Source organism: Drosophila erecta, unplaced genomic scaffold, assembly GCF_003286155.1.
Source record: "Drosophila erecta strain 14021-0224.00,06,07 unplaced genomic scaffold, DereRS2 tig00000000-arrow-pilon, whole genome shotgun sequence".
Taxonomy (NCBI): domain Eukaryota; kingdom Metazoa; phylum Arthropoda; class Insecta; order Diptera; family Drosophilidae; genus Drosophila; species Drosophila erecta.
The window spans coordinates 10044987-10071542 of NW_020825194.1; the positions used below are offsets into that span (position 1 = coordinate 10044987).

Sequence of the window (26556 nt, forward strand, 5' to 3'; positions counted from 1 at the left end):
AATCTTCGTCGCAGTCCGGGCGAACACATTAATTCGAGCACACGAATCACGCACTGACCATTACAGCAGGGACCAGGATCCTGCTCTTGGGCACTTACAGTTTTTAATAATATTTTAACGCACGCTAAAGGCTAAACAAATGCCAGCACGTGCTGTCCATTGTCCTTCGGAGTCGTGACGTTCAAGTGGACTAGCAAGGACTAGGATTGGGAATGCCAAAAAGCTGGGGGAAGAGCGAAAAGCTTTTATTCAAACTAAGCGGCAGCTCTTGAACTTTCAAGGGCTTTATAACTACCTTTATTTTAAACTCTGTGGAGACTTCGGCATTGTTAAAATATATTATTTGTTAGTGCTAGAAAAAGCCTCAACAATTTTAGGAAATTCCTTAAAATATGCAGATATATTAACCAATGCTTATAAATATCGATTTTAACACATTTTAAAGTAGATTTAATTAAAAGTTAACGGTTCCTTTCAAATGTTTTGTTTGGTATATTTAATTTTGATTTAACAGTATATGGCGGCTCGGCACTTGCAGCCACACTAATCCGATCGTTTACTTACAGCTGTTCTTATCAATCAGCTGTTATCAACGGAACTCTATCAAGTGCACTTTACAAGGCGTCGTGTGTAAAGATTAGAATTTGCCGAATATATCTTTTTCTGGACATCTGAAGAGCACTTGAGGAACAGCTAAGATTGTTGCCGTACTCCAAAATCCCCCTTAGATCCCGCTTACGTAATGCTGGGCAATCTATGCCGACTTGTTGCAACCCGTTCCGCGATCACCTGGCGCTTGGTGCACACGGAGCGGAAAGTTCGGGTGAATGGCTCAGATTTGAACATTGTGGAGAGCGGCAGTGGAGAGCGGAGTCTGCTCCTGATGCCAGGAGCACTGGGTTCCGCCTGGACCGACTTTAGGCCTCAGATCGAGCAGCTGCCGAAATTGCTGCCGGGACACACTATCATCGCCTGGGATCCGCCGGGTTACGGCAAATCAGTGCCGCCGCAGCGCAAGTTCGGTCTTGAATTCTTTCGGGAGGATGCCCAGGCAGCTGTGGATTTAATGCGTGCTCTAGACAGACCACGCTTCTCGATATTGGGCTGGAGCGATGGAGGCATCACGGCCCTCATAATCGCAGGTCGCCATGAGAAGGCTGTGGATCGCCTAGCCATCTGGGGAGCTGGTGCCTACTTGAACGCCGACGAAGTCAAGGCCCTCAAGAACATCCGGGATGTAGCCAAGTGGTCGGCGCGCATGCGTGAGCCCATGGAGAAGGTGTACGGCGTTGAGAGGTTCCCCCAATTGTGGGCTGAATGGGTGGACGCCGCATGTGCCTTCTATGACCAACGGGATGGAGACTTTTGTCGCGCCGAAGTTGAACAAATAAAGATACCTACATTTATACTACATGGAAAAAAGGATCCCATGATAGCCGCGGAGCACATTCCTTGGCTCAGGGAGCGTTTACCTCATGCAAATTACTACGAGTTTCCTGAGGGCAAGCATAATATCCATCTACGTTATGCGGAGGAGTTTAACAAGCTGGTGGCTGAGTTCTTTAACAAAAAGGAATAGATTAACCAATATATTTTGGCTTTTCTGAATTTAAACTCATTTATTGTAGAACTATTGAAAATTAATGTGGATATTCGATTATATATGAAAGGTGTAATCAGAAGTGAGCAGGCAAGTGTTCAAAGTTCGAATTTTAAAAGGAAACTGATAGTTTTGATGAATCAAATTCATATCAAAGTTAAGGCAAATGTTTATCTATTAAATGAATCATTTCGAAATGAATTGAGAAAAAACCATATCACCTAACTTAGCAAAAGGGAAATAAATGATAGATTATAAACTTTTTCTTTTCTCTTGCTTTTATATGCATAACTTTAAAGAAAAGATATCACCCTGAGCCGTTTTGAAGACAAATTTAAGTCTCGGGCAAGGCCAATTTAATTCCGGAAACATTATCAAAATTATACTTATAAAAAATACTTTAGCTGTTTATGGAAATGGCACAAAAAGACCAACAGACCGCCCACAAGCAAGTATGAGATAACTTTTATGAGAACTAGTACGTATTTAAAATTTATTATTTCACAGAGAGCTAATCAGTGGCTGATTGGTGTCCACATTACTGGACCGTCTCGATGAGGGTCTTCACGTAGTCATCGTACTGGGCCTGGAAGAAGTTGCCAGCGACGGGACCGCCGAAGCTGTACTTCTGGATGTAGTCGCGGGCCTTGACGTTGATGCGGCCGGTGCGGCTGGTCTTGGACACGAACTTCTCGGTGGTGATCTTGTCGTTCTGCTTGAACACCAGGAAGACGTAGCGGTGCAGACCGGTTCCCTCGCGGGGTCCAGCACCGATGTACTCGGCGATGGTCTGGCCCTCAGACACCTTGTTGCCGGGAATGTTAATCACCAGCCAGTGGAGCAGCTCACGGAACTTGGGGTCCTCGCGGCTGGGTGCGTCGGGGTCCACCAACAGGATGGTGTACAGAGAGTTAGGCTCGGCATCGAAGACGACTGTGGGCTGGTCCTTCACCTGAGTGGGAGTCAGCTCCTTGCCCAGCTCAACCTGAACGCCGGAAGGATAGGTGATGGTGGCCTTAGAGGCGGGCTTGACGTCGATAATGTCGGGAATAATGCCGGCGGTGTCCATGTTAGCTGATAGTTCTGCTGCTTCTGCTCGGTGTGGCGTTAGCGAGTTGACTCTGGCCCGGATCCCTGATGTCTGGCCTTTTATCGCCGGACGGAGTCCGTCGCTAATCAGTTCCGTGCACTTTTTAGTTAATACCCCAACGCATAGATAGTGAGATAAGCGATTGGTTAAACTTTATTGAAGGGGAATTGGAAATCCTGCCCGATATATGTATTCACAAATCTAGCCAACCATAGTTTTATTTCGGATTGGCACATAGTCATCGTACTGGGCTTGGTAATAATTGGCGGCGATTGGCTCTCCTAATCCGTGTTTGGCGGCAAAGTCCCGGGCTTTGAAGTTCAAACGGCCTGCGCGAATACTGGAAATAGGAAGAGCTGTCAGTATCAGAAAAGACTGATGTGTACATATATATCATACGTATTGGATATAGTGGGCGTCTCCTCGATCTTGTTCTCCTGGCGATAGAGCAGGAAGATATACCGATGCAGGCCAGTGCCCTCGGGCGGGCCAGACCCAACGTATGCTGCCACAGGATGGCCACCGGAAGGATCCACATTGCCGCCAGGAATGTTGACCACACCCCAGTGCAAAATCTCACGGTACTTGGGATCCTGACGAGACGGAGCATCGGGATCCACCATGAGCAGGGTGAATAGGTTGGACTTTCCCTCCAGCCCAGACCAGCTGACAATGGGTTGATCCTTCACCTGGGTGGGGGTCAGCTCGTTGCCCTGCTTCAGATCGAGGCCATCGCCATAGACGACCTTTATCGTGCCAGCGGGAACCGCATCCAGCACATCGGGCACTATGTCATCCATGTTACGTGTAGCGTGACAGCCAAAAAGATGACAGTACTGTTTTTTTCGTCACCTTATCACTGATGGCCAAGCCGGCTGAGTGATAACAAAGCAAAAGCTTCACTCACTCGGATTTATTAAAATTTCCAGTCCAATTAATTAATATCTGGATGACCAAGCCACTCAAGGTTATCCGGCGCTGGCAACAGCTAACACCTAGAAATAATAGTTTAATGGACACAGCGAAATAAACTTTATCGCGGTGGGGTGACTTGATACGGATTGGTAAATGTTTTTACATTGATTTGTCGCCTTTGGAAAATTGTGAAAAGCCCTCCCACGATAACCGAGCTTTCATGCGTACTGGCATTTTTTAGGCACTTTTTTGTTACCGCAAACGCAAAGATCACTTTAATAAGCAACTTTGAGATGATTCATTGCCTTAAACTAGTTTTCACTTTTTTGGGCATCATCAATAATTGTGACTTGGACTGATTTGGACTTAGCTGATTTGGAACCAATGTGCACACCTGATAGCGAAGACATCACTTGTGGGGTGATCATAAAGTGGTATATCACTCTTTTATGAGGTTGTAATCGTACCTTCCTTTTTTATTGTAGGGCATATCAGTTTGATAGAAGGCAATGACATATATGATCCCCTTTAACCGAAAAGAATAGATTTATATTTAGTATATATCATGCTAATTTATTAAACAATTCGAATATTATTAACACTTGAATATCAATATTGATAGCGCTGACAGAGATTTGGTCTATTAAATACGCTTAGTTGCATTTATCGCCTTTGTTCTTTGCACAATGAAAATAATGATTAATATATATATTTATATATTTATAATACGATAATACAAATAATAGAGTTGTGAAACGTGAGCGTGAGATTTGAGAGGCGTCCCGCGACGCATATAAAAACAACATAGTTTACAATTACATAGTAGGGTAAATCATAGTACCTAGTAGTGGTATGTCTATAGGGAACACGCCCCGCCCGCATAACCAGTGCTCGCGGAGGCAGTGTGTGCGGTATACGGCGTAGGGTGCCCGGGGTGAACCCGCTACTCGGGCGTCCTCCGGACTTGCTGGAACTAATCTTGGAATACATTAACTGCTGGTTCAATTTGATTGAGGAAATACCAATAGATGCGGTAACACGTCCATTCATTTCGTTAAATTCAACTGTGATACTCTTGCTCCGTGCTGGCGATGCTTTGGCGCCCTAGCAGCGCGTCTCGTACAATCCACTGCGTCCGATGTAGCGCACCCATTTGACCACATCGTGGTCGGAGTAGTTGAGCTTGGGCTCGAACACCTTCAGGTAGCGTACCTTGAAGCCGGACGGCGCGAACGGCACCTCAAAGTTCATGGAGATGGGCGGCCGGGTCCACTTCTTCTTGGTGTCCGTCTCCAAAAGCTCGATTTCCGCGGACAGCTGTGTCTCTTTCATGCCCGCCATGCGCTTAATCTTCCACACGATCGCGTTCTCCGATGCCTTGTATTTGGCTTTACCCTTCAGGCAGATGAGTTGCACTCCCGATGTATTTAGCGGGGTTGGTATCTTCACCTCGATCTTTTGGCCCAGCAGCGAGGGCTTAAAGTTGGACTTCAGCACAACCTTAACCTCCATCTTGGTGCGACCCACCTCCCGCACCAGCGGGATGACTCGGAATGGCAGCGAAATGTCTTTGGTGGTACGGTAACGCATCAGCTCGAACTCCCCGTCCGGCGGGATGAAGCTGATCGAATGCTCCGTCTCGAATTTGCTTAGCTTGACGCACTGATGGAACTGGCAGTCATCGATGACCACAACGGGTTTGCCGGAGCGTGAGGTTTCCGCCTCTGAATTTCCGGAGAGACCGCGTCCCTTGGACTCCATCACAATCTTGTCGTTGATCCCGAACTTGCACTCGGGCATGCCTATAACATGGCGATTATTAATAGAAATAATTACTCGTTGAATTAGGCTGACTTACCCGACAAATACGACTTCATTACCACCTTGCCGGCCACATGGGCAGATAAAACCTGACCCTGAGGGCTCATCAGCAGGTTCACGTACTCCAATACGTCCAGGAAAAGCTCGTTGCGTCGATACTTAATGCCCTCGCGACGCCAGCCAATCTGCCCGGTGACCTGCGAGGTTATCTGCATCTGCTCCTCCTTGGTGGCCGACTTGATGCCTTGCTGTGTGATGAAGGTCTTCAGGGTGCCGGAGTCCGTATTCTGCGGGTAGCCAAAGTCGAGGATCTCATCCAGAAGCTCGTAGATGAGCACGAAGTTATTCTTGATGTTCTCCTCGGAGATCTTTCCGAAGTATGATTGCATCACCTCGATGATCTTCAGAAGGAACTCAAAGACCATGGCAGCGTTCACATTCTGCTTGGTCACAGCAGCCAGCCAAATGTTTGCTCTCTGTGAAAGGGGATTGGATGATGAGTGGGACTGAAGGTGACATAGAGACTTTGGGTACCGACCTTGATGTGGAAAAAGCTAGTCCTCGCAATGTTGGTCACTGGCGAGCGGACCTGCTGGCGGGCGTGGATGACGTTGACCCGAAAGGCGTCCACGGCATTCCGACCGATGTCGTCGCGGTAAACTCGCGAGATCAGCACCTCGCCCTTGTGGTTGTAGACGAACAGGCCGCCAATCATCTTGTGCGCTATCTGATGATTAGTCCAAGTCGGTATAATATATATATTTATATGCAAATATAAGATATATACATGGACAGTGGACGATGCTGGAGCTTCAAGCGAAAATTTTTATCAGAAAATCAATTTTCACTCCCCTTTAGTGTGGCCGTTCGAGGTTCGGTATATACCAATTGCAAAATGGTCTTTCACTTATTTAAAAATAAATGTTTGAGTGCTGGATTTCAAATCTCAGATTGAGTTTACTTCTTAGGATATATGAAGCTTTAGTACTGCCACCAATTATTTAAGCCGTGTTATTTTAGAAAATAGATTCAACAATTATTTTCAAACCGATTTTTTGTACGAAATCGACAAAGTTAACGTAAAAGATCAGTTCCTTTTTCATTTCGTTATAGTTCTAAATTAAAATGAAATTCAGAACTTCTAAATAAATTAAAAATAAAAACACCCATCGCTATCTTGACGGACATGTTCTGGTATTTTCGGCAATTTTAAAATATTCGGTAAAATTCATCGATAACTTTGGGGTCACACTGGTCGTACATGACTCTGCGATTTGACAAAAACAAAATTAAGTTTTGTCAAGAAAATCAACTATTTCTCTGTGCGTAACAAACCGCAACCTACAAATCCGACCAAAATGCCTGCCGAAAACCTGGAGGAGCAGGGTCTGGAGAAGAACCCGAACCTGGAGCTGGCCCAAACGAAGTTTCTGCTCACCCTGGCGGAATACAAGCAGGATGCGGCATTGAAGGCAAAACTTCTGGAGGCGATTCGCACGGAGAACATGGCCCCGTGGTATGAGCACATCTGCACGGAACTCGGCTGGGCCGTGGACAAGGATCTGCTGGCGCGCATGAAGGAGAACAACCGTGTGGAGGTGGAGCAGCTTGACGCTGCGATCGAGGATGCGGAAAAGAATCTGGGTGAGATGGAAGTACGCGAGGCGAACCTGAAGAAGTCAGAGTACTTGTGCCGCATCGGTGACAAGGCTGCGGCAGAGACCGCTTTCCGTAAGACGTACGAGAAGACTGTTTCCCTGGGCCACCGCCTGGACATCGTATTCCATCTGATCCGCTTGGGACTGTTTTACCTCGACCACGATCTAATCACTCGCAACATCGACAAAGCCAAGTATCTGATCGAGGAGGGCGGCGACTGGGACCGACGCAACCGGCTGAAGGTCTACCAGGGCGTCTACTCGGTGGCGGTGCGTGACTTCAAGGCGGCGGCCACATTCTTCCTGGACACCGTGAGCACCTTCACCTCATACGAGCTGATGAACTACCCCACCTTTGTGCGCTACACCGTTTACGTGGCCATGATCGCCCTGCCACGCAATGAGCTGCGCGACAAAGTGATCAAAGGCTCCGAAATTCAGGAGGTGCTCCACGGCCTGCCCGACGTAAAACAGTTCCTGTTCGCCTTGTACAACTGCCAATATGAGAACTTCTACGTACACCTGGCCGGCGTAGAGAAGCATCTGCGCTCGGACTACCTTATTCATCCCCACTACCGCTACTACGTGCGCGAGATGCGTATTCTGGGCTACACCCAGTTGCTGGAGTCGTACCGCTCCCTCACCCTGCAGTATATGGCCGAGTCCTTCGGCGTAACCGTGGACTACATCGACCAGGAGCTGGCCCGTTTCATCGCCGCCGGACGGCTGCACGCCAAGGTGGATCGCGTCGGCGGCATTGTGGAGACCAATCGGCCTGATAATAAGAATTGGCAGTACCAGGCGACCATCAAGCAGGGCGATCTGCTGCTCAACCGCATCCAGAAGCTGAGCCGCGTGATAAACATCTAATGTAGTTCATATAAAAAGATTTATTCAAATTCAACATTTATTACAGTGTAAAGCTAACGCAACGTACAATAATAAAAACGATAAACTCATGGAAATGCTCTAGCAGATTGTACGTTCGCTTATGTATTAACTAAATTCTTTGGAATTATTTTGGTTACGCCGTCTTTAGTGTATTTGAGTATTATTGCAATCATTCCACTTTTGTACTTAACTGCCATTTGACCTGCTATTTGAATGTAAGCCTAAGCGTCGCCCTCGATCTTCTCCTTCCACGACGGTTCCTCTTTGGTTTCGCTACCATGCTGGTTATGACCAGATTCGCTGCCTGGGAAGGCAATTGAGGGCTTATTGCTGGTCATGAAGCTGCGCGCCATCTCATCGAGCGCCGCCGAGGATCGGAGTCCGCAGTCCAGCGGCTCATCTAAATCATGTACCCGTTGCTGTTGCTGTTGTTGATGATGTTGCTGTCCCGCCGATACTTTTGCAGCCATTTCATGCAGGTTCTGAACCATTTCGTGGATGGGTGTACCCTGGGTCAGGACCTCGGGCACCATGGGCAAGGCACCCAGACCGCCCATATTTTGGCGCCGCATGTGACTCGTACTCAGGTTGATCAGGGCGTTCATCATCACCTTGTTCCGCTGGTAATCCTTGCGCAGATGCTGACGTATCTCCGTGTGGCAGTGCTCATTGTTGGTCACGATGATGTCGCCGGTGTCCGTGGTGGTCACGCGCGCCTTGCAGTTGAACTTGCGCGACAGGTTGCACTGCCAGTACTTCTTGTCCTTGCGCACGTACTGAATGCCGAAGGTGTGCCCGTCGTGGACCAGCAGCGGCTTGCCGCGCTGGCTCAGCATGAACTCCAGCTTGCCCTGGAACCAGTGCTCGCCGGGTGCGACTACAATACAGGACGAGAAGGCTAGTGAGGATCGGTTTTGGGTCTGAGGCTGCTGATGGGTATGCTTGGAGTTGTACTCTCCGCTCCCTCTGCTGGTTATGTTTGTTTTTGGATGCCAGGACATACACGAATGAGCCCAAAATTATGTGTGTTTATGTGTGTCATGCAGTTTACTTACCTGCTCGTTGCTCATATCAGTTAAAGATATTTTTGGACCTGGTATAATATTATTAATATATCAGATCGAAAGTGCCATTTATTCTATCTTAAAGAGGTAAGCCGATTTGTAGTTGGTTAGTGCTTGGCCATTGGAATACCCATTGATATACGCACAGGGCCACGAAACATATCCAAAATTACTCTGGTTAGCTTAATCTGGGATTCATTTCACAGCGCCCATTAGTAACTTTTGGTTTATCGCTTCGCATTAGTTTATCAAATACATTATGCACATTCGTAGGGGTATTTACATTGGTTACTCTCTCTCTTTCTCTCGAATCAAATTCAATTTTCTACTAAAAACTCTAGCTAGACAAAAATAAATTACTCCTCCGCTTTTGAGGCAGTGCGGTGTGGGAGATTCCCCGGCGACAGCCTTACATGTTCTCCATCTTGAAGGTGTGCCTGCTGTTCGGGGATATGGTGATGGAGTTGATCACGTGAGCAGTGCTGGGATCCGCGGTAACCTCAGAGCTGGCTCCTTCTTGGTGCTGCTGCTGCTGGTGTGACTGATGCTCCTCCACTGGTTGTGGGGGTGGACTCTGTGCCTGGAGGGAATGACTGCTCCGGTTCGATTGCGGACTTTGCTGCAGATGCGCCGGCGAGAGAAGCACGGCTCCGGATCCTGAGCCAGCTCCCAGCTCCAGATTATGCTGCTGCGGAGGCGGAGGATTGTGTGGCGAGTGCTGCTGGTGGTGCTGCTGTTGGTGGTGCGTCGGGGTCTGCAGATGCATAAGATTTGGATTGTGCAAGAGGCTCGCTGAGCTGCCATGCTGCTCCATGTGCGATGGCGCCGGATGGTGCTGCACTAGGAGATTGGGCAGCGGTTGTCCCAAGTGGTGGTGATGATGCGGGTGATGCGGCGTCGATGTCACTGGGAGTGGCGGTGGTGGAGGCGGCGGTGGAGGCGTTTGATTGGCAAACATGTTTGTCACTCGATTCCCATGCTGCAAATCCGGACCCAAGTGGCCACCTCCATCCGCCAGAGAATAACCAGCTTGGCTGGAAATGGGCGCAGAGGCTGGATTTGCAGAAACTGACACTGTCGAGGGTGCTGAAGATCCCTGACCGCCGCGCATGTGCGGCGTATGGTTGTGGACGCCTGTGGCGGATATGATCCTGCCCAAGTGGGTGATGCACCGCGCCCGACACATGCTGATCCGGTACGACTTGCACAGCCAGTAGGTCTTCATGCCCTGCTGCGTGGCCACCGTGTTGTTCCGATTGAACACGCAGTTGCCGTGGAGCAGAGAGGTGGTGGACAACATCACCATGTTGCTGCCGCCTGCTCCGGACAATGGTGGATCATTAGTGGTCTGTTCATCGCTGGACGCTCAAAGGGTGTTATTTACAGGGGAAAGAGGCAAGCTATTGGATACTGGGGAAGGAGTCATACTCCTCCTCCGTTTGGAATATGCGGTTGGGTGTGCGTGTTCTCGATACTGTGCGGATTGTTAGGCGTTACGAGGATTCGATTCTAACACGTTATAAATCCATTACTAAATGTATTTCTACTAAAAGCACTACTTAATGTGTGTTTCAAATGCAACTGAAAGTGTTTTAAATAAGTGCTTTTAAAAAAGATTAGGAAAGTGTTTGCTTAATATCTTCTAGTACGTCTTCATCCTTAATTATTTCAAATTTTAAGAAGATATGGAGACAAACACAAGGTTTAAGGAGACTTAACGCTTTTTAGCGTAATATTTGAGAATGTTTCCAATAATTATTTACTTCTTTTGAACATCATTAAACCCATTTATTGTAATATGTAGTGAATCGAATAGTCTTCAACCCCATGAAAAGATTTGTAGCAAAAAATGCGCCTTGAGGCCCACCAGTCTGCCAGGTCGATCGAACAACTGAATCTCACGGGCAATCAGAGCTATCTGATGTTTATCTAACTATGCGCTCAGTTCAAGTATTTACTTCTGCTTAATACTTTTACCCCAGTTAAATCAGCAAATATCCCTCTACAATCAATGGCCGCTCTCTTAGGTCTCCATTTGGTTCCATTCCTTAGTGGTTAGTGACAATGAGTTCAGTGGGCTAGTGTTTGCGTGGAGTGAATGATCGTGTTATATATGTATGTCGAATGATGTATGCAAAATAATAGCAAAATCTTATAAAGAATAAAACAATAAGTCAAAATGAATGCCAAGCTACATGCAACAGAAAAGTGATTAAAATAGTGCCAGAGGCACAAATCTGGAGGCCACCTACTTGAGGGAATGTCCATGTGGTTGGCAAAGTTTTTGGAGTAATCGTTGGGCATGTACAGTTCGTTGGGGTACTCGGTGCCGGAGGCCACGGCTCCATTGTTGTTGATGCCACATGGGCCGCCCGAATTATTGGAACTGCCGCTGGGACCACTGCTGTTGCCGCCCTTGTAGAAGTTGTAGCTGTCCATGCTGAATGAAGGTGCAAAGGGATTTCGGATGGGTGCAGATGGAGAGGCCGATGAGGTGATGCTGCCCACGCTGCCCGAGCTGCCTCCGCCAGCTGACAATGGACCATGATGGTGACCATCCGATTCGCGCTTCAGACCTCCGAGATCGTAGCGCTGTTCTCCCATCGTAATTTGTGGAATGGGTGGCATGAAGAATTCCTCTGAATTCAGGCTGTTGTCCAATCCGGCTGCACTATCCGCGTGATCGCCTCCGCCGCCTTCGCTTCCGCCGGAGCCGTGATCCTTGAGGGAGCGTCTTAACTGCTTGCCGGAGTAAATGGACAGGGAATCGCTGCCAAAATCCGACGGCATCGGACGTTTGCTGGATGTGTAGAGGTGGCTGGCATCGTTGGAGGCTCTACTGGCACCACCTGGCGAAGTGGTTCTTGAATTGCTCTGGCCCTTGGATTCATTGTGATCCGTTTCCGATTTGCTATTGTTATTGCTACTATTGTTGGAGCTGTGATGATTGTTGTTGCTTGGTTCTTCTGCCGGTGGCTGACTAGAGGACTTCTCGGATACACTCGATCCTGGCGAGGAGTTCGAATTGGTAGCCAAGCCCTTGATCTGCAGCAGCTGGCCAATCTTCATGAACGACTGTAGCTCCGTGTGCTTAACATTCACCACTCCTTGGTACATAAACTCCAGTAGCTCCATCATAATGTTGAAGCTTACATCCTTGAGTATTACTAGAAAGATTTGGAGATATACAAAAGATGATTTAGTGATATTCAGCTATCAAGGAAATCCACAGAGAAATTCACAGAAAGGCACATTTTTTGATTATGCCGGGAATTTTTATGAGATAAGTACACCTTTTGAGTAAAAACGAACATTTTTGGAAAAATCCGAAAAAGTGTTTGTCAACAGGTCAGTGAGCATTTTAAAAGCGTTTAAAACTAAGGGGATTTGAAAATGTTTCCAGACTGATTACAAACAGTTTTAATGTTTTTCCCTCTTCCAAAAATGATTCAACGTAATTGCTTGTTTACATAAAAACTTGAAACGACAATAATAACATCAGTAGGAAAGGAGGTCACATTCGTAGTGGAGATGTTATCATCGAAACGCTCAAATACTAAATCAATACATAAAAACAGCTATGATAAGAAATCTGAAAACTTAAATATAAACTCGACAACATCAACGCAGTAGCACAGCAATAATTATAAAATAAGTAGCATGACATATCATCCGCGTGCGCCCCACTCGTCCTAAGAAGCTGTGAAGCTGTCCGGATTCGAATCGGATCCACAGTGGTGCGGATCTGTTATCTCAGGGGTGGTTCGAGATCATGCCACATAAGTTTCAATCTTTCATAGTTCACAGTGAGCTATAAAGTGGGTTTATATGTGTTTTAAAAATGTCTATAAATTTGTTGTAGCCGTGGAAATATAGGTTTTTAATCGTTTTTGCAGAAAGATGTTTCAGAGAAGATTAAGTGTATTGTGTTATTATTTTTAATACTATAAATACATTTTAAATAATCCAATAGATTACATTCCTTAATTCGAGGTCGTTATACATGATAATTCATCATACAGCTTTCCCGCCAAAAGAAAGATTCTCAAATTAATAAAAGTGTTTAAACCCGATTCCAGATTAGGTTGGTACTTTTTTCTGACAGATTATTTAAAATTTGCTGATCTGAAACTGATTCTTATCAGTTCTTTCCCGTCAACCCCTGACCACTGTGCCTGTCCCTCGCAGCATCAACATCTAGTTAAAAACAATATTATCACTTGTTCTCAATAACAATTTTATTACACAAACAGGCGTATATATGTACATCGCATACATATGTACGGCTGTATGTAAATACAATATTAAATCGCCGATCAGCAACAGACAAACTTGGTTGCTTAATCTGACCGAACGACGACATCAATTGTGCCCTATCATTTGCAGTAGTCGTCATTACGGATCATTTTGTCTCGCCTATCTATCTATCTGCGCCTTGGCATCTCCGTATTCGACCGAGTGATCGCCTGGCGAAGATCAAAATCCAGGCAATATATGAAGCAATATATTGCTTCAGGGGTACAGTGCACACATCGAGACTGAACTGATGCCAGATAGATAAGGGATTACATATTCAGGGCACTCAATGCACATCACTATCACTATCATTTGCCACACTTTTCCGTGCCCGAAGACGCAGATACATGGCCAGCATCGCCGGAGATAAAGAACGAGCGTGAATCAAGACAAAGAGATCCATCCATATACAAAATTCTTTCGAATCAATAAACCATTTATGGACCCCGACCGTAGATAAACTCTGTCTAAAGTTCACGGAGAACGTGATAAATCCGGGCATGCTGCTGATAAGAGAGAATCGACAGTACCCAAAACTCAGATCATCGCGTCTCGATCGCTGTTTGCCTAAATGTATGCCATATACAAGTATGTATGTTTGGCACCATCAGCCAGGGGTATGGATTTAATGGGCGCCTGACCCGCAGTGATCTCTCCTGATATCAGAACGTCTTGAATTGGGGATTGGGTACTGGGGAACTGGGGAACTGCAGCGATATCTGTCTCAGCTCGATTTTGATTTGCTTTAAGGCGCGAACACCCTTGCCAACAAGATCACGCCCACTCCAAATGGTTCCACCAATCGGATCGCAGGCGATCGGTTTCGAAACAGTTTTATTTTATGATTATGATAAATGTTTATCGAATCAGAACGCCAATAGGTTCTATTGTTGTTCCCCTCGGTGATTCGTAGAGCCGTCGGGCTTGTAGTGGAGTGGGCTGCCTCATTTTGACAATGTCGTCGCACGAACATTCATAAATATTTGTTATCTCCAAACGCTATAATAGTCGAGTAGTCGAATCGAATAAAAGGCCTGATAAAAGGCCAAGAAGCCCAACGACAGGCGCAGCCAACCCAAGAGCTTGGTCATAGTTTTTCATTCTGATTCCTCCCTTACCATTTACCGCCCCCAACTATTTCGAAAATAAATGCACCAAAGGAGTCCAGCTGGCCCAGGGATTAGCCCAGCTTAGGCGATTGCCACGTCCATTGGCGATTTCTGGCCACTGGCTACTGGCTTCTAGCAGGCCAATAAATTACAAATTGTCAACACATATGGGCAATAAAGGCATTTATGAAATTTCATATGCTCAAAGTCAAAGTTTGATATAATACGAAGAGCCCATAAAATACTGCTGTACGTAAACAACTTTCAACGCGATCGATTGGGTAACCCAGAAGCGGGAAATGTAGAAGGGTTTATAAACTCGATAATTCAATTGGATTAGCGCTGTTTAAAGCGGTAAGCGTTTTCAATAATGAGTCCAAGTACCTGCAGAAAACATATTCTACTCAACTTGATATTTGAGTAAGAGTTTTATAATATTTAATTTAGTTTGTATGCACGTTATAAAATAATGAGCTTTTTTTTGGGAGGAACCTTATCAAATAATTTAATTCCTATATCAGACGACTCACTAAAAAAGTTGGTACCAATCTCAGATTTATTAATCGATTCAAGAAACTCAATAAATAGCTATCTATATCTCCCAGAAGAGCCAAGTAACTATGATCTACCTTAGTTTCCTGGTCGAAATTGGTCATTCAAACACTTTTGATAATCTTGGCAAGCGTTTAACATCGACATAAAAAATTGAAGATTAGGGGTTAAGAACGCACCGGAACTCAAAGTCCAAAATGGCCAAAAATGGATTACTTTGGCGAAATAAATAGTGCAACTCTCCATAAAAATTGTTTACCCCCTCTGAAGCGTAGAGAACCAAATAGAACGACGACTTTGCTTTTAGTCACGGTGCGGCAATATATTAATAACATTGGGTGTTTAATATTTACGACAAGTCCGGCGATCGATATTATATTATCTTCCGAACCCAAAAGCTGGCCGGTAAGCAACCGTGGCTATATTCGATCGCCTTGGCTACTTCAAATCGGGAGTGGGAATTGCCAGGTGCCAGGTGCCAGGTGGCTAGGGGGATGTGGAAGGATGTGGTTCTTGGAGAGGGCCAATATCACACATGGCACATGCTGCGGCTGTCTGAGTGCGTTATCTAACGAGCAATAAGTTCAAAATCTTATTTTACGATCAAGAGTGATACCCAAAGTAAAGTGGTTGGCACTAAACGCTGGGCTGATAAAACGCTGCCCCCAGACGATGTCCGTCTTGTTTATGCCAATAATAAATAGATAATTTTGGGGGATTAGCATTGTATTGGGGACTGCGACTGTTGGCCAGATATAACCATTTGGCCGGCACGGTGTGGATTGATTTACACGTCCGGAGCAGCGGAAACACGTATGTATGTACATACATACAAACTCGTACATACATCAACCGAGCGAGGCTCTCTAATCAATATCTCGAAAACTAAATTCTTCGAGTGGTTGGAAGGGTGATGGTGTGAGGGCGGACCCAGTTGCTCAGTTGGGCAATAAATGATTGTTAAACGCGATAAAAAGATAAAAAATATTTAGAGTATTGTTGTTGCTGCGTGTTACACACGGAACACACACAGCCATTTGGCTTGTTAGCACCTCGATGACTGTTGTTGGCTGGCTTTTTGGCTGGCTGGCTGGGTATATTTAATAACTTGCCCCCGCTTGGGTTCGCCGTTATTTATAGGGTATATTAATATTCTTTATCTTTGGAAATACCTCTTGTAGCAGCGTTCGCGGGTAGGTAGCACCTTCCTGCTGCTACTTGAAAAGATAAAACCTTATTTTTTATGGCCGCCTGATCAGATAAAGCCACTGTGCAGCAGGCAGCCGTGTTCAACACGACGGCGAACGAAATCGGAATCGGACCGGCCAGGAGGGACCAAAGCGATATCATATCCATACACCATACACCATATACCACCGTACATAAATAGTACACCACCGTTCTAGAGTCCATTTGAAGTACATTTGATGAGGTCAGCAACGCACCCAATCTCCCCAATCCGATCGAAGGGGCCTGCGACTCCGACTCTACGCTCTCGCCATGGACCTTATCACGATGGATACTCCGTGCGTGGCGAGGGTAAACAATCCCGGTGTGCCTCCGGAGACGGAGGACTCCAGCAGCTACCACACAGCCATAGACAACCCGGCGGCGGCACTCGGCTCACCGGAGGATTATCACCAGACCTCGATTCTTATTGGGTTGCTGCTGTTTGCCTTTAGATTTACGACTCTACAGTTAAACTTCACTAACTGGAACATGGACCAGAAACGTGAAATCACCACGAGAATAAGTTTAAGACTTGAATAAGATTTTAGCTTATGCAGATTAGTAAATAGTTTCTGTTATCAAATTATTAAAGTGCATAGCTATTAGCTGGATAAACTTGACTATATTCTTGACATATTCTATTTATAATCTATTACTTTAAATGGCCAATGGGCGATCCATCAAGCGACTAATTATATTAATTGATTATTACAAAATTACAAATTATGTAGAAAACTCTTTGATTGATTACTATGTACGTTAAATAAGCTAAGTTAAGCTTATGAAACGGAGTTTTAAACTTAAGTGTAAAGGTAATAAGGTGGGTAGTTGGTTTTATGGTACTGATACTGTAAAGCCCTAGACGTGCTGGGTATCTCGACTGGAACTCGAAATCGAACTAGAGGTGGAGCTGGGCTGATAACCACCGAATGTGTGTGTCATGGAATTTAACACAAAGGTTGATTTATATCTAAGCGTTTGACAAGAGTGACAAACAGACAGGCTGACGGGCGGGCTCCTCGATAAACTGACACCACTGTCCCAGTGATAAACTGACCGACTTCTAGAGGAATTCTGTGGCCCAATGAGAAAATCAGGCTCTTACTTCTAAGCGACCCAGTAACCAGCAGACACTTTTTCCTGGCACTGAAAAGGAATACGTACACAACAAGGTGGATAAGTCATTATATAGGGAAAGCCCAAGCAATGTAACAAGCATGGTATGGAGCTTGGCTTATAAATATTCCAAGAAATCAGCTGTACAAAGTAATTGTAATGTCACAAGCCCCATTGGATCATCCATATGCATGGCCACGAAAGCCCGGAACTTAAAACTTGACCAATTTGTGGAGGACCATTTGCGTTTCCACTATCTAAATCCACATGCATTCCGCTGACAATGTAAGACACGCTGTATAACTTAGCATTTAAACCGGAGACGCCGGCGAGGAAGTCTATTGATGGGGCCACAATCGTGTGGGAACCAATCGGAGTACTCACTGATTGGATGCTTGCAGGGATTGGTGGTGAAGATCTCCTGGAAGTACGGGCTGCAGATGGCCAGCACTATCTTGTGGGCATGGAGGAGCTTTCCATCGCAGGCGAGGGTCACGTCCACCAGGTCGCCGCGGTCGTACAGATTCTGGAAGCCGCTGGCGATGTTGTCCTGGAAGTTCTTCCAGCACAGCTTGAACTCGTCGTCCATGGCGGATGCGGATGCTCGCCAAAAACCAGACTTTTCCAATTCCAATTGGAGGAGCGTAATTTATGCGCACAGACTTTTGCGATGATTCTCGTGCGAATCTGTTTTTTATGGCTTTTGTTTATCCGCTTTGCTCGTGATTCGTTCACGGGCCAAAAATCACAATTCACGTACTCTCACGCACCTTTATTTTTATTGTAGCAAGTGTTTGAATTTGTTAAACTAGCTAGTTAGCTACCTAATCCGCATTCACGCGCACACGATCTCGAGTCGTTCGCGTCCACGGGCGCATTGATTTTGATTTGGGCTCTAATTAACACAGTGTGATTTAAACATTTTTATCGGAAAGCGTGAAAAGCAGCGACGCTGTTTACGTTCCGGCTGATAATGAACGCACCACCCCCCGCACTTAGTGAACAGTGAAACGGCGGTTTTTCTGATGCCGCAGCGAACGGTCTCACTGGCCACTGGTAAACAAACGAAAATGTTTGGTGAACTTTTATTTCAGTTATTAAGAGCACTTAAGGATTAATTATAATCAAAACAGGTATAACAATGCAGAACGTTGAAATAAAATTAAGTAGTGGACAATATAGTAACTATGAATATAATTTGAAGAACCATAGTAGCACAAGGCCTTCTTAAATATTAATGCTAAATATACGATACATACATTCCATAAAAATATTTTGTTAAATGTATATTTGTATGTTAATTATAAGCATTCGTTTGAAATACTGATAGTACTCAAGCCAACTACGTAAAATGCTTAAATTGTCAAATGCTTGTAAGAGGTTTTGAAATCAGGCCCACTAAAGAGGAGATTTCAATCGATACCTTTTTCGATAAACGATATTTACAATTACAATTGAATATTTAGCGCCAATTAGACAGCATTGAAAACGTTTACCTGATAAGAGCTTATCGTAATTGGTTTGTTGCTCGTTTCGATTCGGTTATATCCGAATGGTAATGTCCTCTTTTATAATACTTCTACGGTTTTTTGCAAGAAACTAAAACGGCCGATGGAGAACTACAGTGTTGATAGGAGACCTGCCCATGAAGTCATAAATAACCCACTTAGCATTTTAAACAAAAAGAGAATAAAAGTAACAGCAGTGCTTATCAATTAGCCATGAGTCGTTTGCACGCCTCAGGTGCACACATACGCATACCCAGTCAATTGGCCAACGATTTGATTTCCCCGATTTAGTGCTTAAAGAACTTTCAGCAATTTAGCCCACTCGCACCGAGAATCAGTCAAGAGTGTACCATAATGGGTTGTTGTTTTGGTAAGTGATTTGCAGATATATGCATAAGCCAATAATAGCGACTAATAATAGTTGTGTGCTTACAGGCAAGAGTAAATCGGTAGATTTGCCCACGGTTCCGCCGGCTCCGGCTAAACAGCGCTCCACTCTGCCAGAATTCCCAGTCTCTGGATCGGTGACCACCACGGCTCCTGTAGGATCTGGATATGGATCTGGAGGAGCCACCAATGCGGCCCTGGAGGATGACTAGACGAGGGTAAAACAACAGAGAAAACGTTCACGTCGATGGAACAATGTGTAAATTGTCAAATGGCAGAATGATTATGAGTCATTATTATCGCGCCGAGAAGTGGATTTTTCAATTATGCAGCCCTTGTAGTTATTATTGTGTTATGTACCCTTGTTATGTATTATTGAGAGTGTAAACTAATTGGTAAATTAAATCCAAACTTTAATCTCTTTGAATAAGTTTCAGTTCTGTGTTTTTCTATTGCGGCAGCATACATTTTAACTACGCGCCAATTGTCGCCTTCTACAACACTGAAACAAGGGCGGTATTTTTCGGTATCTTAAAAAGGGTCTTACCATTCTTTGCCAGCACGTGTGTGCGGCTGTTTTTGTATTTAACTTTAATTTTAAACGATTTATACAGCAAATAGGCAAATATAATATATATCATAAAAGCAAAATGGCCATTCAAACCAATCGAAGAAAAAGGAAACACGAGGAGTCAACCGCAGAGCAAGAGGATGAAGGCGAAATGGAGGTTCCCAAAAAACTGTCCAAGGAGTCCGACACACCGAAGAAAAAGAAAATGAAAAAGAAGAACAAAACTGAGGAATCACTCGATGAAACCACGCTGGAAACTAATGGAACCGATCCTGCTGACTCTACTTCGTCAAAGAAAAAGTCAAAAAAGACTGATACAAATGTACAGCAACAGGTGGAAGTGGAGATGGATGAATCTGCTTTCCAAAAAGGAAAAGACAGTCAGCTTTCGGAGGATGATGAAATAAGTCCAGATTCCGGCATTGAACCCGAAGAAAACCGCATACACTTTCCCAACGACTTTAAGATGATGCACTTCCGAACCAAGCTTCGCGGCAATAACTTCATAACAGGTGAGTTAATTCATTTAATAGAAGATATTTAACTCACGATCCCTCTTCCAGAACTGCGTCACTTTTTGCATATGTGCTCCACCACTCGTCCTAAGCTTGCGGCCAAGTACATAGAAAAGCGCGGGAAGCCCTTGGAACTAGCAGAAGCATTCGAAAGGATCGATAAGACTAATTTGTTTCACGTGGACTACCTCACAGAGGCTTTACACCGAGTTTTGATGGAAATACTTACAAACCAGAAGAGTCACATGGAGTCGGCTGTCCACGGTTGTAGATATTTTCTCAAGGTTCACGGAGTAGTGCTCGAGAACCAGATGAAATCAACTCAGGTAGGACATCGACGTAACGCCCTTAAACTGCTCACTGCCATTGTATGCGTGGAGCCTCAATTGGGTCGACAAGTTCTGAATTCTTATGATGTGCTTTCCAACGTGACTGTGACGCAGAAATTGCTGTCCCATGAAAAGAGCGAATACCAATGCGAGGATACTGTGCGCAAAGCGTTTATCCACTTTATTTTGGCCTTCCTGGTCGAAGGCAATACGCTACTCATCCGGAACATCCTGGATCGAGGGCAACTAATTGGCGTGCTGGCCAAGGGATTGGTTTATGATGACCATGTAACTGTCTGCGTGGTCCTTAACGCACTAAGGCAATATGTGCTGGAGAACCCCGACATACAGAAGACCAAGAAGGTTCTGGTTTTCGATTTAGAGTGCTGCAAGAATCTGCGTCGCCTCTACGATTGGGAGGGACCTATGGGACTCCAAGTGATGTTCAGTAAATCGAAACATGTTGGTATGAAGCCTCCAAACCCACAGGAGGCGGAAGCGGTATCGGCTGCCGTTCACGAACTCCTGCTGGTCCTTCTTACTTCCCGCAAGCACGGCATTTGCTTTGATGCGATGACGCACTACCGCCAAAAGCAAAATAAAATGCAGGGCAGATTACTTGGCTCCCTGTACAAGCCCTACGACAATCCGCGCAAAGTGGATTTGGTCATTCAAACACTAATTGCTTGTCCAGACTTGGGACGCAATACTGTGAGAAATTGTTCCTCCCTGCTCAGTCCGGTCAAAACCAAAGCGGAGGATTTGCCAAAGGCTGTATCTTTTCTGGCTCAAATCATTGATGCAGTCCCGCCCAGTGCTCTATCAACAGCATTTAACAAGATGACTCTAACGGATTTCTCTTTTTGGATCAAAGAGCTGTGTTTGCCCATAGAAGCTTTACTTCACATTACGGGTAAGAAGTACCTGAGCGAATCGGACTTCAATTTAAGATTTGCTGTGCTGCGGCTACTGCTTACCATGATGAAACAGTACAGCAACTATATGCATGCCATTGCCGTCCGAGAGCAATCAAAAAAAGCCGGCAATTCGCTGCGTAAATTTAAGTTTGAATTACTTAACCATTTGCTGATCCACTTTCCCACTATCGAGTCCATTCTATATTCGCTTTTCATGTTCATCAAACAGAAAAACGTGGAAGGAGTGAATGTGCTTGAGAGTTTATCAATCACTTTGGACCTAGTGATGCTTCTCTGCAAGGAGAATCGAGCGTTTGTGAATAAGACAAGTCAGATTCTTGATTATTTGGATGTTCTACGACCCTTATACGAAACTAATTTTGATAAGCTAAATCAACCGGAGGAACTCTTGAAGATTCAATTAGAACTGAAGTCGATTAAAACCATCCTGCTGCTGTTTCCGCACTCCTTAAACCCATCACAACACCTTTTTGGTAATGTATTTAAATCATTCATTAAAGCCTACATGATGGATGAAAAATCGATCAAATCGGAGTCTGGAAACATATTGAGCCGCCTGTTCCAAAACTCGGGAATGTTTGACTCCTGCAGGCATGAGATCAATATCTGGATAGAGGCCCTTATTGGATTTGGGGCCGCCACGGTGACCAACGTTGTTGAGATCCTGCTGACTATACTCTGCTTGGATTGGAGAAAGATTGAGCTTCCGGAGCAAAGCGTTGCGGATACTGCCATAATCACTAAGAACCTAAGCAAATTGTTTGCTCAAATCGAGCAGGGTCAGACGGTGCAGGCTTTTGTGGAAACCCTCACCCTTAGCAAGATGATGCCGCTGTTGCTAAAGGGTGTACAATTGGAGGCACCGTACGACGAATATGTGGAGCTGGTATTTGTTCTGCTTTTCCACTATCACAGCAAGCCGGAAATGGTGCTGCAAATTTATGAGGAGAACTTAAGCAAGCACACAAACTATATGAAGAGCTGGCTGTCTTGCGAAGGAATTGGTAAACCAAAGAAACTGCCCCACATTGTGTTTGATAAGTGGCCCTTGCTTAAGCAAATGCGGAAGGCTAGCTCAGAAAGTGAAATCATGCCCTTCGAGCAGGTATTTAAAATGGATGAGACGGAAAACAACTTTGAACTACAACTAGAAGAGGGCCAAACAATGTTGTTGCACTCCAGCCTCGGGAATCCACGTCGCAATATGATCTACGTTCAGGATCTGCTTTTTGTCTTTACCCATTTCTTCACCAGCCAGAAATTAAGTAAACTTCAAGCAGAGCTTATAGCAGACTTTCTTATCAAATTCCTTCAAATTGCCAGCCAGGTAGATGGGCCAGAAGAAGTTCAGGAGTCGGATGATGAGCTGCAGGACGAAAAGTTTACTCAAAGTATGCTGCACTATATATTTAACCATCGTCTGTGGCAATTGCACCCCACTGAGTTGCTTAGTGAGACGAGCGAATCTCGCTTAAACTATGTTATCTTCCTTAGGAGATTGATGGAACATTGCCGTAGATTGCCTCGATTCGAGACCTACACGGCCAACTATCGCCTGCACTTGATCAAGACTCTGGATATTGCGTTGGATACACCGGTGGACCAACTGGGAGATCAACAGCAGCTCGACGAGTGTGTGAAATTGGTGGATTCACTTGAATTTAACTCTAGTGAATGCTCTCAAATGTTGGACTTGCTAACAACTAAAGTGCAAGCAAAGGACTGCATCCCGAATGGTAAACCAAATCATTATTTTGACCTACTTCTGCGTTTGCTGGGTCGACTGAACACGTTAAAGGAGCCTATTGATTGTCGGAAGTCATTTAGGGTACTCCTGACCTTCTACAAAGACTTCGGCGAGCTGAATGAGCAGCAACTGGAACCATTGGAGTTGGTGCTCTTGGAGTTTTTGATTAATTACCATCATCACCTGGATGATTGCGATAGTGAGTTCTTTGCCTGTTTCTTTACATCATCTCGAAAACTCAGCAAATCCGCCATCCGTTTGGCCTGCCTCCTGCTCGAGCGCCAGCCCGAATTAGCTGATAAATTTGCAGAATTACTTCCAAGCAATTTGGAGCAGAAAGATCTGGTATATCCCCTCCTGGATATTGCTTTGACGAAGAACTACCAAATACCTCAACCAGTGCTTCAACGTTGCTATCAGACCTACAGGAACGGCTTCATGAAAAGCATCGAGAAGCCACAGAAGGCTGCCCTAATCTACCGGGAGCATTCAGAGGCTAGTGCTCTTCTTATTGCATTTTGCATGCCAAAGTCTGAGTGCTTCGATTACTGTCAGAAACAACTTAAGCTCGATTCCGTGGAACTCTTCCAGGTGCGAGTTCTGCGGGAAATTTACTGGCAGGGATTTGCTGCCGCCAAGGATGAAAAGCAAAAAGCCACTGTCTTTGTTAATTATATAAACCTCAATGTTCAACTGTTAGCACTTGATTTGAAGAAACAGGCTTTGGATCTGCCCAAGCTAGAGCAAATCTCCTGGAACTGTTACGAGTGGTGGAAGACGAATTGGGTCAACGATCTACCGCTGGACTGGAGTCGATTGCAGAAGAACCCGCAGTGGCTTAACTTTTGCAAGAGCTGCTTAAAATTGGCCCTTCACCTCGGCGAGGAACGACTGCCGCTTCAGGATGAAACCAATGGGCTTGTGCTTAAGCTGATGGCCTTCCTATGCGATGGAATATATGATGATTATAAGGAGGATGCCCAGCAGGAGGAGGATGCCACACCAACACTTCTATATGAAATGATTTGCACGCATTCCTGCTGTTTTGATCATCTTTTAGGCAAGCCGAGTGAAACCAAAACACGCATTTTACAGCTGATGGAGGTGTTGGCTAGAAAGGCACCTAGTGCCCTGCAATCTGCTCACGTACCCGTAATCCTTGGCTCTTATCATGCAAAACTGTCTCATGCGGATCGATATGGATTAGCTTTGCTGGAGCACTACGAACGCTTCGACGTGGGTTTGGATAAGTTTAGACCTTTCATTTGGGGCGAAAGTGCTGTGGCCCATTATGCCTTGAGGGCTGCGGACGAAGATGAGCGAGCACGGCTGCAACAGCAGGAGACTAATGTGGCCCAGGTGCTAGCCCTGATTGTACGAGAGACTAGCGAGTATACAATTGAAAATTTCCCGATTTGGAGGAGTCTGCATGCTAGCCATCAACTACCCTCCGCGGAGTTTCAAAATCCTGCTAAGAAATCCCAGAGTTTTGGCGACAATCAGCTGGAGCAAATGGTGGAGCAGGGTCAGCAAGATTTCCCACAGGATCTACGACGAATTTGCCCGAAGCGCGAGAATATATACGATACCTGCTACGATCCCGCCTTCCTGTTGCCCCTGATGATGCACTGCTTTGCACCTGAGTCTGTAGTCTGGGCTCGCTGGCCTGTCCAGAATGGCTTACTGGCGATTACCTTCTGCGGTCTATCATCTCTGGACAAAGACATGAGATTAGCGGCTGCCAGTTGCCAGCAACGCTATCGAACTCACTTCGAGCTCTCCAAATTCTACGAGCGTCCGCTGTGGACGCAGGCCTATGAGAACATTCAGGCAGGATTGAGCGATCTGAGAAACTCCTGGCTAGCACAGAGGAGAACGCATGGGGGAACGCCTAGGGTTCCTTTGATTCCTGCCCTGTTTATCGCTCACAGCTTTAATTTGAGCACAGAGCCAACGCATCTGCTGTATAAGCGACTGATGATGTACCTGCGGCTGAAGCAGAGCTTCAACTTCCAGACGATACCCGACTTCAATGTGTTCTTCTACTCGCAGGAACCAGAGCACCAGCAGTACCGTGAGTTTATCGTGGAACTACTGAGATGCGGTATAAAGTGCAGCGCCGACCTTTTCCTGCTGGTATCCACCAATACGTTCAAGGTCCTCCTTGGATTCTACGGGTCCAGTTTGGCTACTCTGGAAACGAATCTGCTGCTCCTATCGGTGCTCTCTACATGCGTCAAAATTCCCGGAGCCGTGAAAATCATGCTGGAGCACGTAGGCATCCTGTCCTGGCTGGTAGGCGTCATTCGCGACACGGAGTTTCATCAGTTCGATATCATCGAGGGTGTCATCAGCATCCTCAACAATCTGTGGTATGCCTTGGCCGCTTCACGTTCGGAACTGCCAGACTACGACATTATCCAGTTGCGAGTATATCGCCTGGTGTTGCAGCTATTGCCGCTGCTCTCTCCACGAATATCAGTTTCTGGTTTGGGTCGCCTGCTCAACGTTCTGTGGAAAACTGGCTCGGCCTGTGGCCAGCATCGTGCCGTGTCTGCTGCCCAAATGGATACCCTGCTGGAGTGCATATCGCGGCAGTGGCCGGACCAGCTGGCGAGTGTGCGTTATGTGCGGAGCTTTGGAAGCGCTGGCGCATGCTCGCGTTCCGAATACTGCGACTGGCTGGCCAAGGATCAAAAACTTGAGACTCCTGCCGTGCTCGCGTTGTCCAGTCTGCGGGAATATGTCATTGACTGGGCGCAAGCGCACAAATCGGAGAGTGGAGACGAAACCAAGTTGCTGGCGGGACCAACTGATTAGCGATTTTTTTTATTGTTTTTCCTTAGGTTAAGCTATGAAATTGTGTTACCTGTATAGGCAGTAAAAGTTATCGATCGATTAAATTGTATGCAATGAAATGACGAATCTAAATCTTATACTTAAACAATATAGATTGCTATAGAAATTCAGCCTTGGGACATTTTTTTGAATTTCTACAACATAAGAAAATTTCTACAATTTCATACATAAAAAAAATTACAAAAAAAAATAAGATTAAAAATTTTTCTAAATTTGAATGTAGATTTTTAGAGAATTGCGTCAGAAATATTTAGAGGTATGCCACTTTAAAATCCGATGAAGATAACTAGAGTTATGGAGTATAGAACTTCAGCTTTGGGACTTTTTGTAATTTTTTGGAATTTCTACATAACCCATAAA

General features: G+C 45.4%; 8 protein-coding genes across 10 annotated transcripts; 4 read left to right on the forward strand and 4 right to left on the reverse strand.

The window, feature by feature from the left end:
- Positions 1-546: 546 nt before the first annotated feature.
- LOC6555172 (valacyclovir hydrolase) lies at positions 547-1859 on the forward strand. The gene has a single exon (XM_001982234.3). The coding sequence runs from the start codon at positions 743-745 to the stop codon at positions 1577-1579; it is 837 nt and encodes a 278-aa protein (XP_001982270.1). The 5' UTR covers positions 547-742; the 3' UTR covers positions 1580-1859.
- A 210-nt stretch (positions 1860-2069) lies between these two features.
- LOC6555173 (protein D3) lies at positions 2070-2754 on the reverse strand. The gene has a single exon (XM_001982235.3). The coding sequence runs from the start codon at positions 2667-2669 to the stop codon at positions 2139-2141; it is 531 nt and encodes a 176-aa protein (XP_001982271.1). The 5' UTR covers positions 2670-2754; the 3' UTR covers positions 2070-2138.
- A 66-nt stretch (positions 2755-2820) lies between these two features.
- On the reverse strand, positions 2821-4047 carry LOC6555174 (protein D3). Of its 2 annotated transcripts, none has more exons than XM_026983707.1 (3): positions 4000-4047; positions 3090-3685; positions 2821-3030 (listed from the first exon to the last, which is right to left on the reverse strand). In XM_026983707.1, exons 2-3 carry the CDS (start codon positions 3488-3490, stop codon positions 2892-2894), a joined length of 540 nt encoding a protein of 179 aa, XP_026839508.1. In that variant the 5' UTR covers positions 3491-3685; positions 4000-4047; the 3' UTR covers positions 2821-2891. The 2 variants fall into 2 exon arrangements, with proteins under 2 accessions (XP_026839508.1, XP_001982272.1); XM_001982236.3 differs by lacking the exon at positions 4000-4047 and adding an exon at positions 3769-3867.
- A 110-nt stretch (positions 4048-4157) lies between these two features.
- LOC6555175 (AP-2 complex subunit mu) lies at positions 4158-6323 on the reverse strand. The gene is made up of 4 exons (XM_001982237.3): positions 6214-6323; positions 5965-6153; positions 5464-5902; positions 4158-5407 (listed from the first exon to the last, which is right to left on the reverse strand). The coding sequence occupies exons 2-4, from the start codon at positions 6139-6141 to the stop codon at positions 4710-4712; spliced, it is 1314 nt and encodes a 437-aa protein (XP_001982273.1). The 5' UTR covers positions 6142-6153; positions 6214-6323; the 3' UTR covers positions 4158-4709.
- A 325-nt stretch (positions 6324-6648) lies between these two features.
- Positions 6649-8049, forward strand: LOC6555176 (26S proteasome non-ATPase regulatory subunit 6). Its single transcript, XM_001982238.3, has one exon. It carries the CDS (start codon positions 6785-6787, stop codon positions 7952-7954), a length of 1170 nt encoding a protein of 389 aa, XP_001982274.1. The 5' UTR covers positions 6649-6784; the 3' UTR covers positions 7955-8049.
- On the reverse strand, positions 7957-18399 carry LOC6555178 (broad-complex core protein). 2 transcript variants are annotated; one of them, XM_015153356.2, is made up of 3 exons: positions 17727-18353; positions 11292-12206; positions 7957-8852 (listed from the first exon to the last, which is right to left on the reverse strand). In XM_015153356.2, the coding sequence occupies exons 1-3, from the start codon at positions 17929-17931 to the stop codon at positions 8197-8199; spliced, it is 1776 nt and encodes a 591-aa protein (XP_015008842.1). In that variant the 5' UTR covers positions 17932-18353; the 3' UTR covers positions 7957-8196. The 2 variants fall into 2 exon arrangements, with proteins under 2 accessions (XP_015008842.1, XP_001982276.1); XM_001982240.3 differs by lacking the exon at positions 7957-8852 and adding an exon at positions 9005-10356 and having other exon boundaries at positions 17727-18399.
- Positions 18400-19013: 614 nt separating this feature from the next.
- Positions 19014-19574, forward strand: LOC6555179. Its single transcript, XM_001982241.3, has 2 exons — positions 19014-19220; positions 19286-19574. The coding sequence occupies exons 1-2, from the start codon at positions 19205-19207 to the stop codon at positions 19447-19449; spliced, it is 180 nt and encodes a 59-aa protein (XP_001982277.1). The 5' UTR covers positions 19014-19204; the 3' UTR covers positions 19450-19574.
- Positions 19575-19729: 155 nt separating this feature from the next.
- On the forward strand, positions 19730-26253 carry LOC6555180. Its single transcript, XM_001982242.3, has 2 exons — positions 19730-20320; positions 20372-26253. Exons 1-2 carry the CDS (start codon positions 19888-19890, stop codon positions 26155-26157), a joined length of 6219 nt encoding a protein of 2072 aa, XP_001982278.1. The 5' UTR covers positions 19730-19887; the 3' UTR covers positions 26158-26253.
- Positions 26254-26556: the final 303 nt, after the last annotated feature.

Bases quoted from the DNA above. Each gene is read 5' to 3' on its own strand.
- LOC6555172 (XM_001982234.3), top strand. From the start codon at position 743: ATGCTGGGCAATCTATGCCGACTTGTTGCAACCCGTTCCGCGATCACC.
- LOC6555173 (XM_001982235.3), bottom strand. From the start codon at position 2,669: ATGGACACCGCCGGCATTATTCCCGACATTATCGACGTCAAGCCCGCC.
- LOC6555174 (XM_026983707.1), bottom strand. From the start codon at position 3,490: ATGGATGACATAGTGCCCGATGTGCTGGATGCGGTTCCCGCTGGCACG. The intron at 3,031-3,089 runs GTATGATATATA...TCCTATTTCCAG, and splicing joins ACGCCCACTATATCCAATAC to TATTCGCGCAGGCCGTTTGA.
- LOC6555175 (XM_001982237.3), bottom strand. From the start codon at position 6,141: ATGATTGGCGGCCTGTTCGTCTACAACCACAAGGGCGAGGTGCTGATC. The intron at 5,903-5,964 runs GTCGGTACCCAA...CCCCTTTCACAG, and splicing joins CTAGCTTTTTCCACATCAAG to AGAGCAAACATTTGGCTGGC. The intron at 5,408-5,463 runs GTAAGTCAGCCT...GCCATGTTATAG, and splicing joins AATGAAGTCGTATTTGTCGG to GCATGCCCGAGTGCAAGTTC.
- LOC6555176 (XM_001982238.3), top strand. From the start codon at position 6,785: ATGCCTGCCGAAAACCTGGAGGAGCAGGGTCTGGAGAAGAACCCGAAC.
- LOC6555178 (XM_001982240.3), bottom strand. From the start codon at position 17,931: ATGGACGACGAGTTCAAGCTGTGCTGGAAGAACTTCCAGGACAACATC. The intron at 12,207-17,726 runs GTGAGTACTCCG...AAATCTTTCTAG, and splicing joins TCCCTGCAAGCATCCAATCA to TAATACTCAAGGATGTAAGC. The intron at 10,357-11,291 runs GTAGGTGGCCTC...TGTCCGGAGCAG, and splicing joins CCACATGGACATTCCCTCAA to GCGGCAGCAACATGGTGATG.
- LOC6555180 (XM_001982242.3), top strand. From the start codon at position 19,888: ATGGCCATTCAAACCAATCGAAGAAAAAGGAAACACGAGGAGTCAACC. The intron at 20,321-20,371 runs GTGAGTTAATTC...TCCCTCTTCCAG, and splicing joins CGGCAATAACTTCATAACAG to AACTGCGTCACTTTTTGCAT.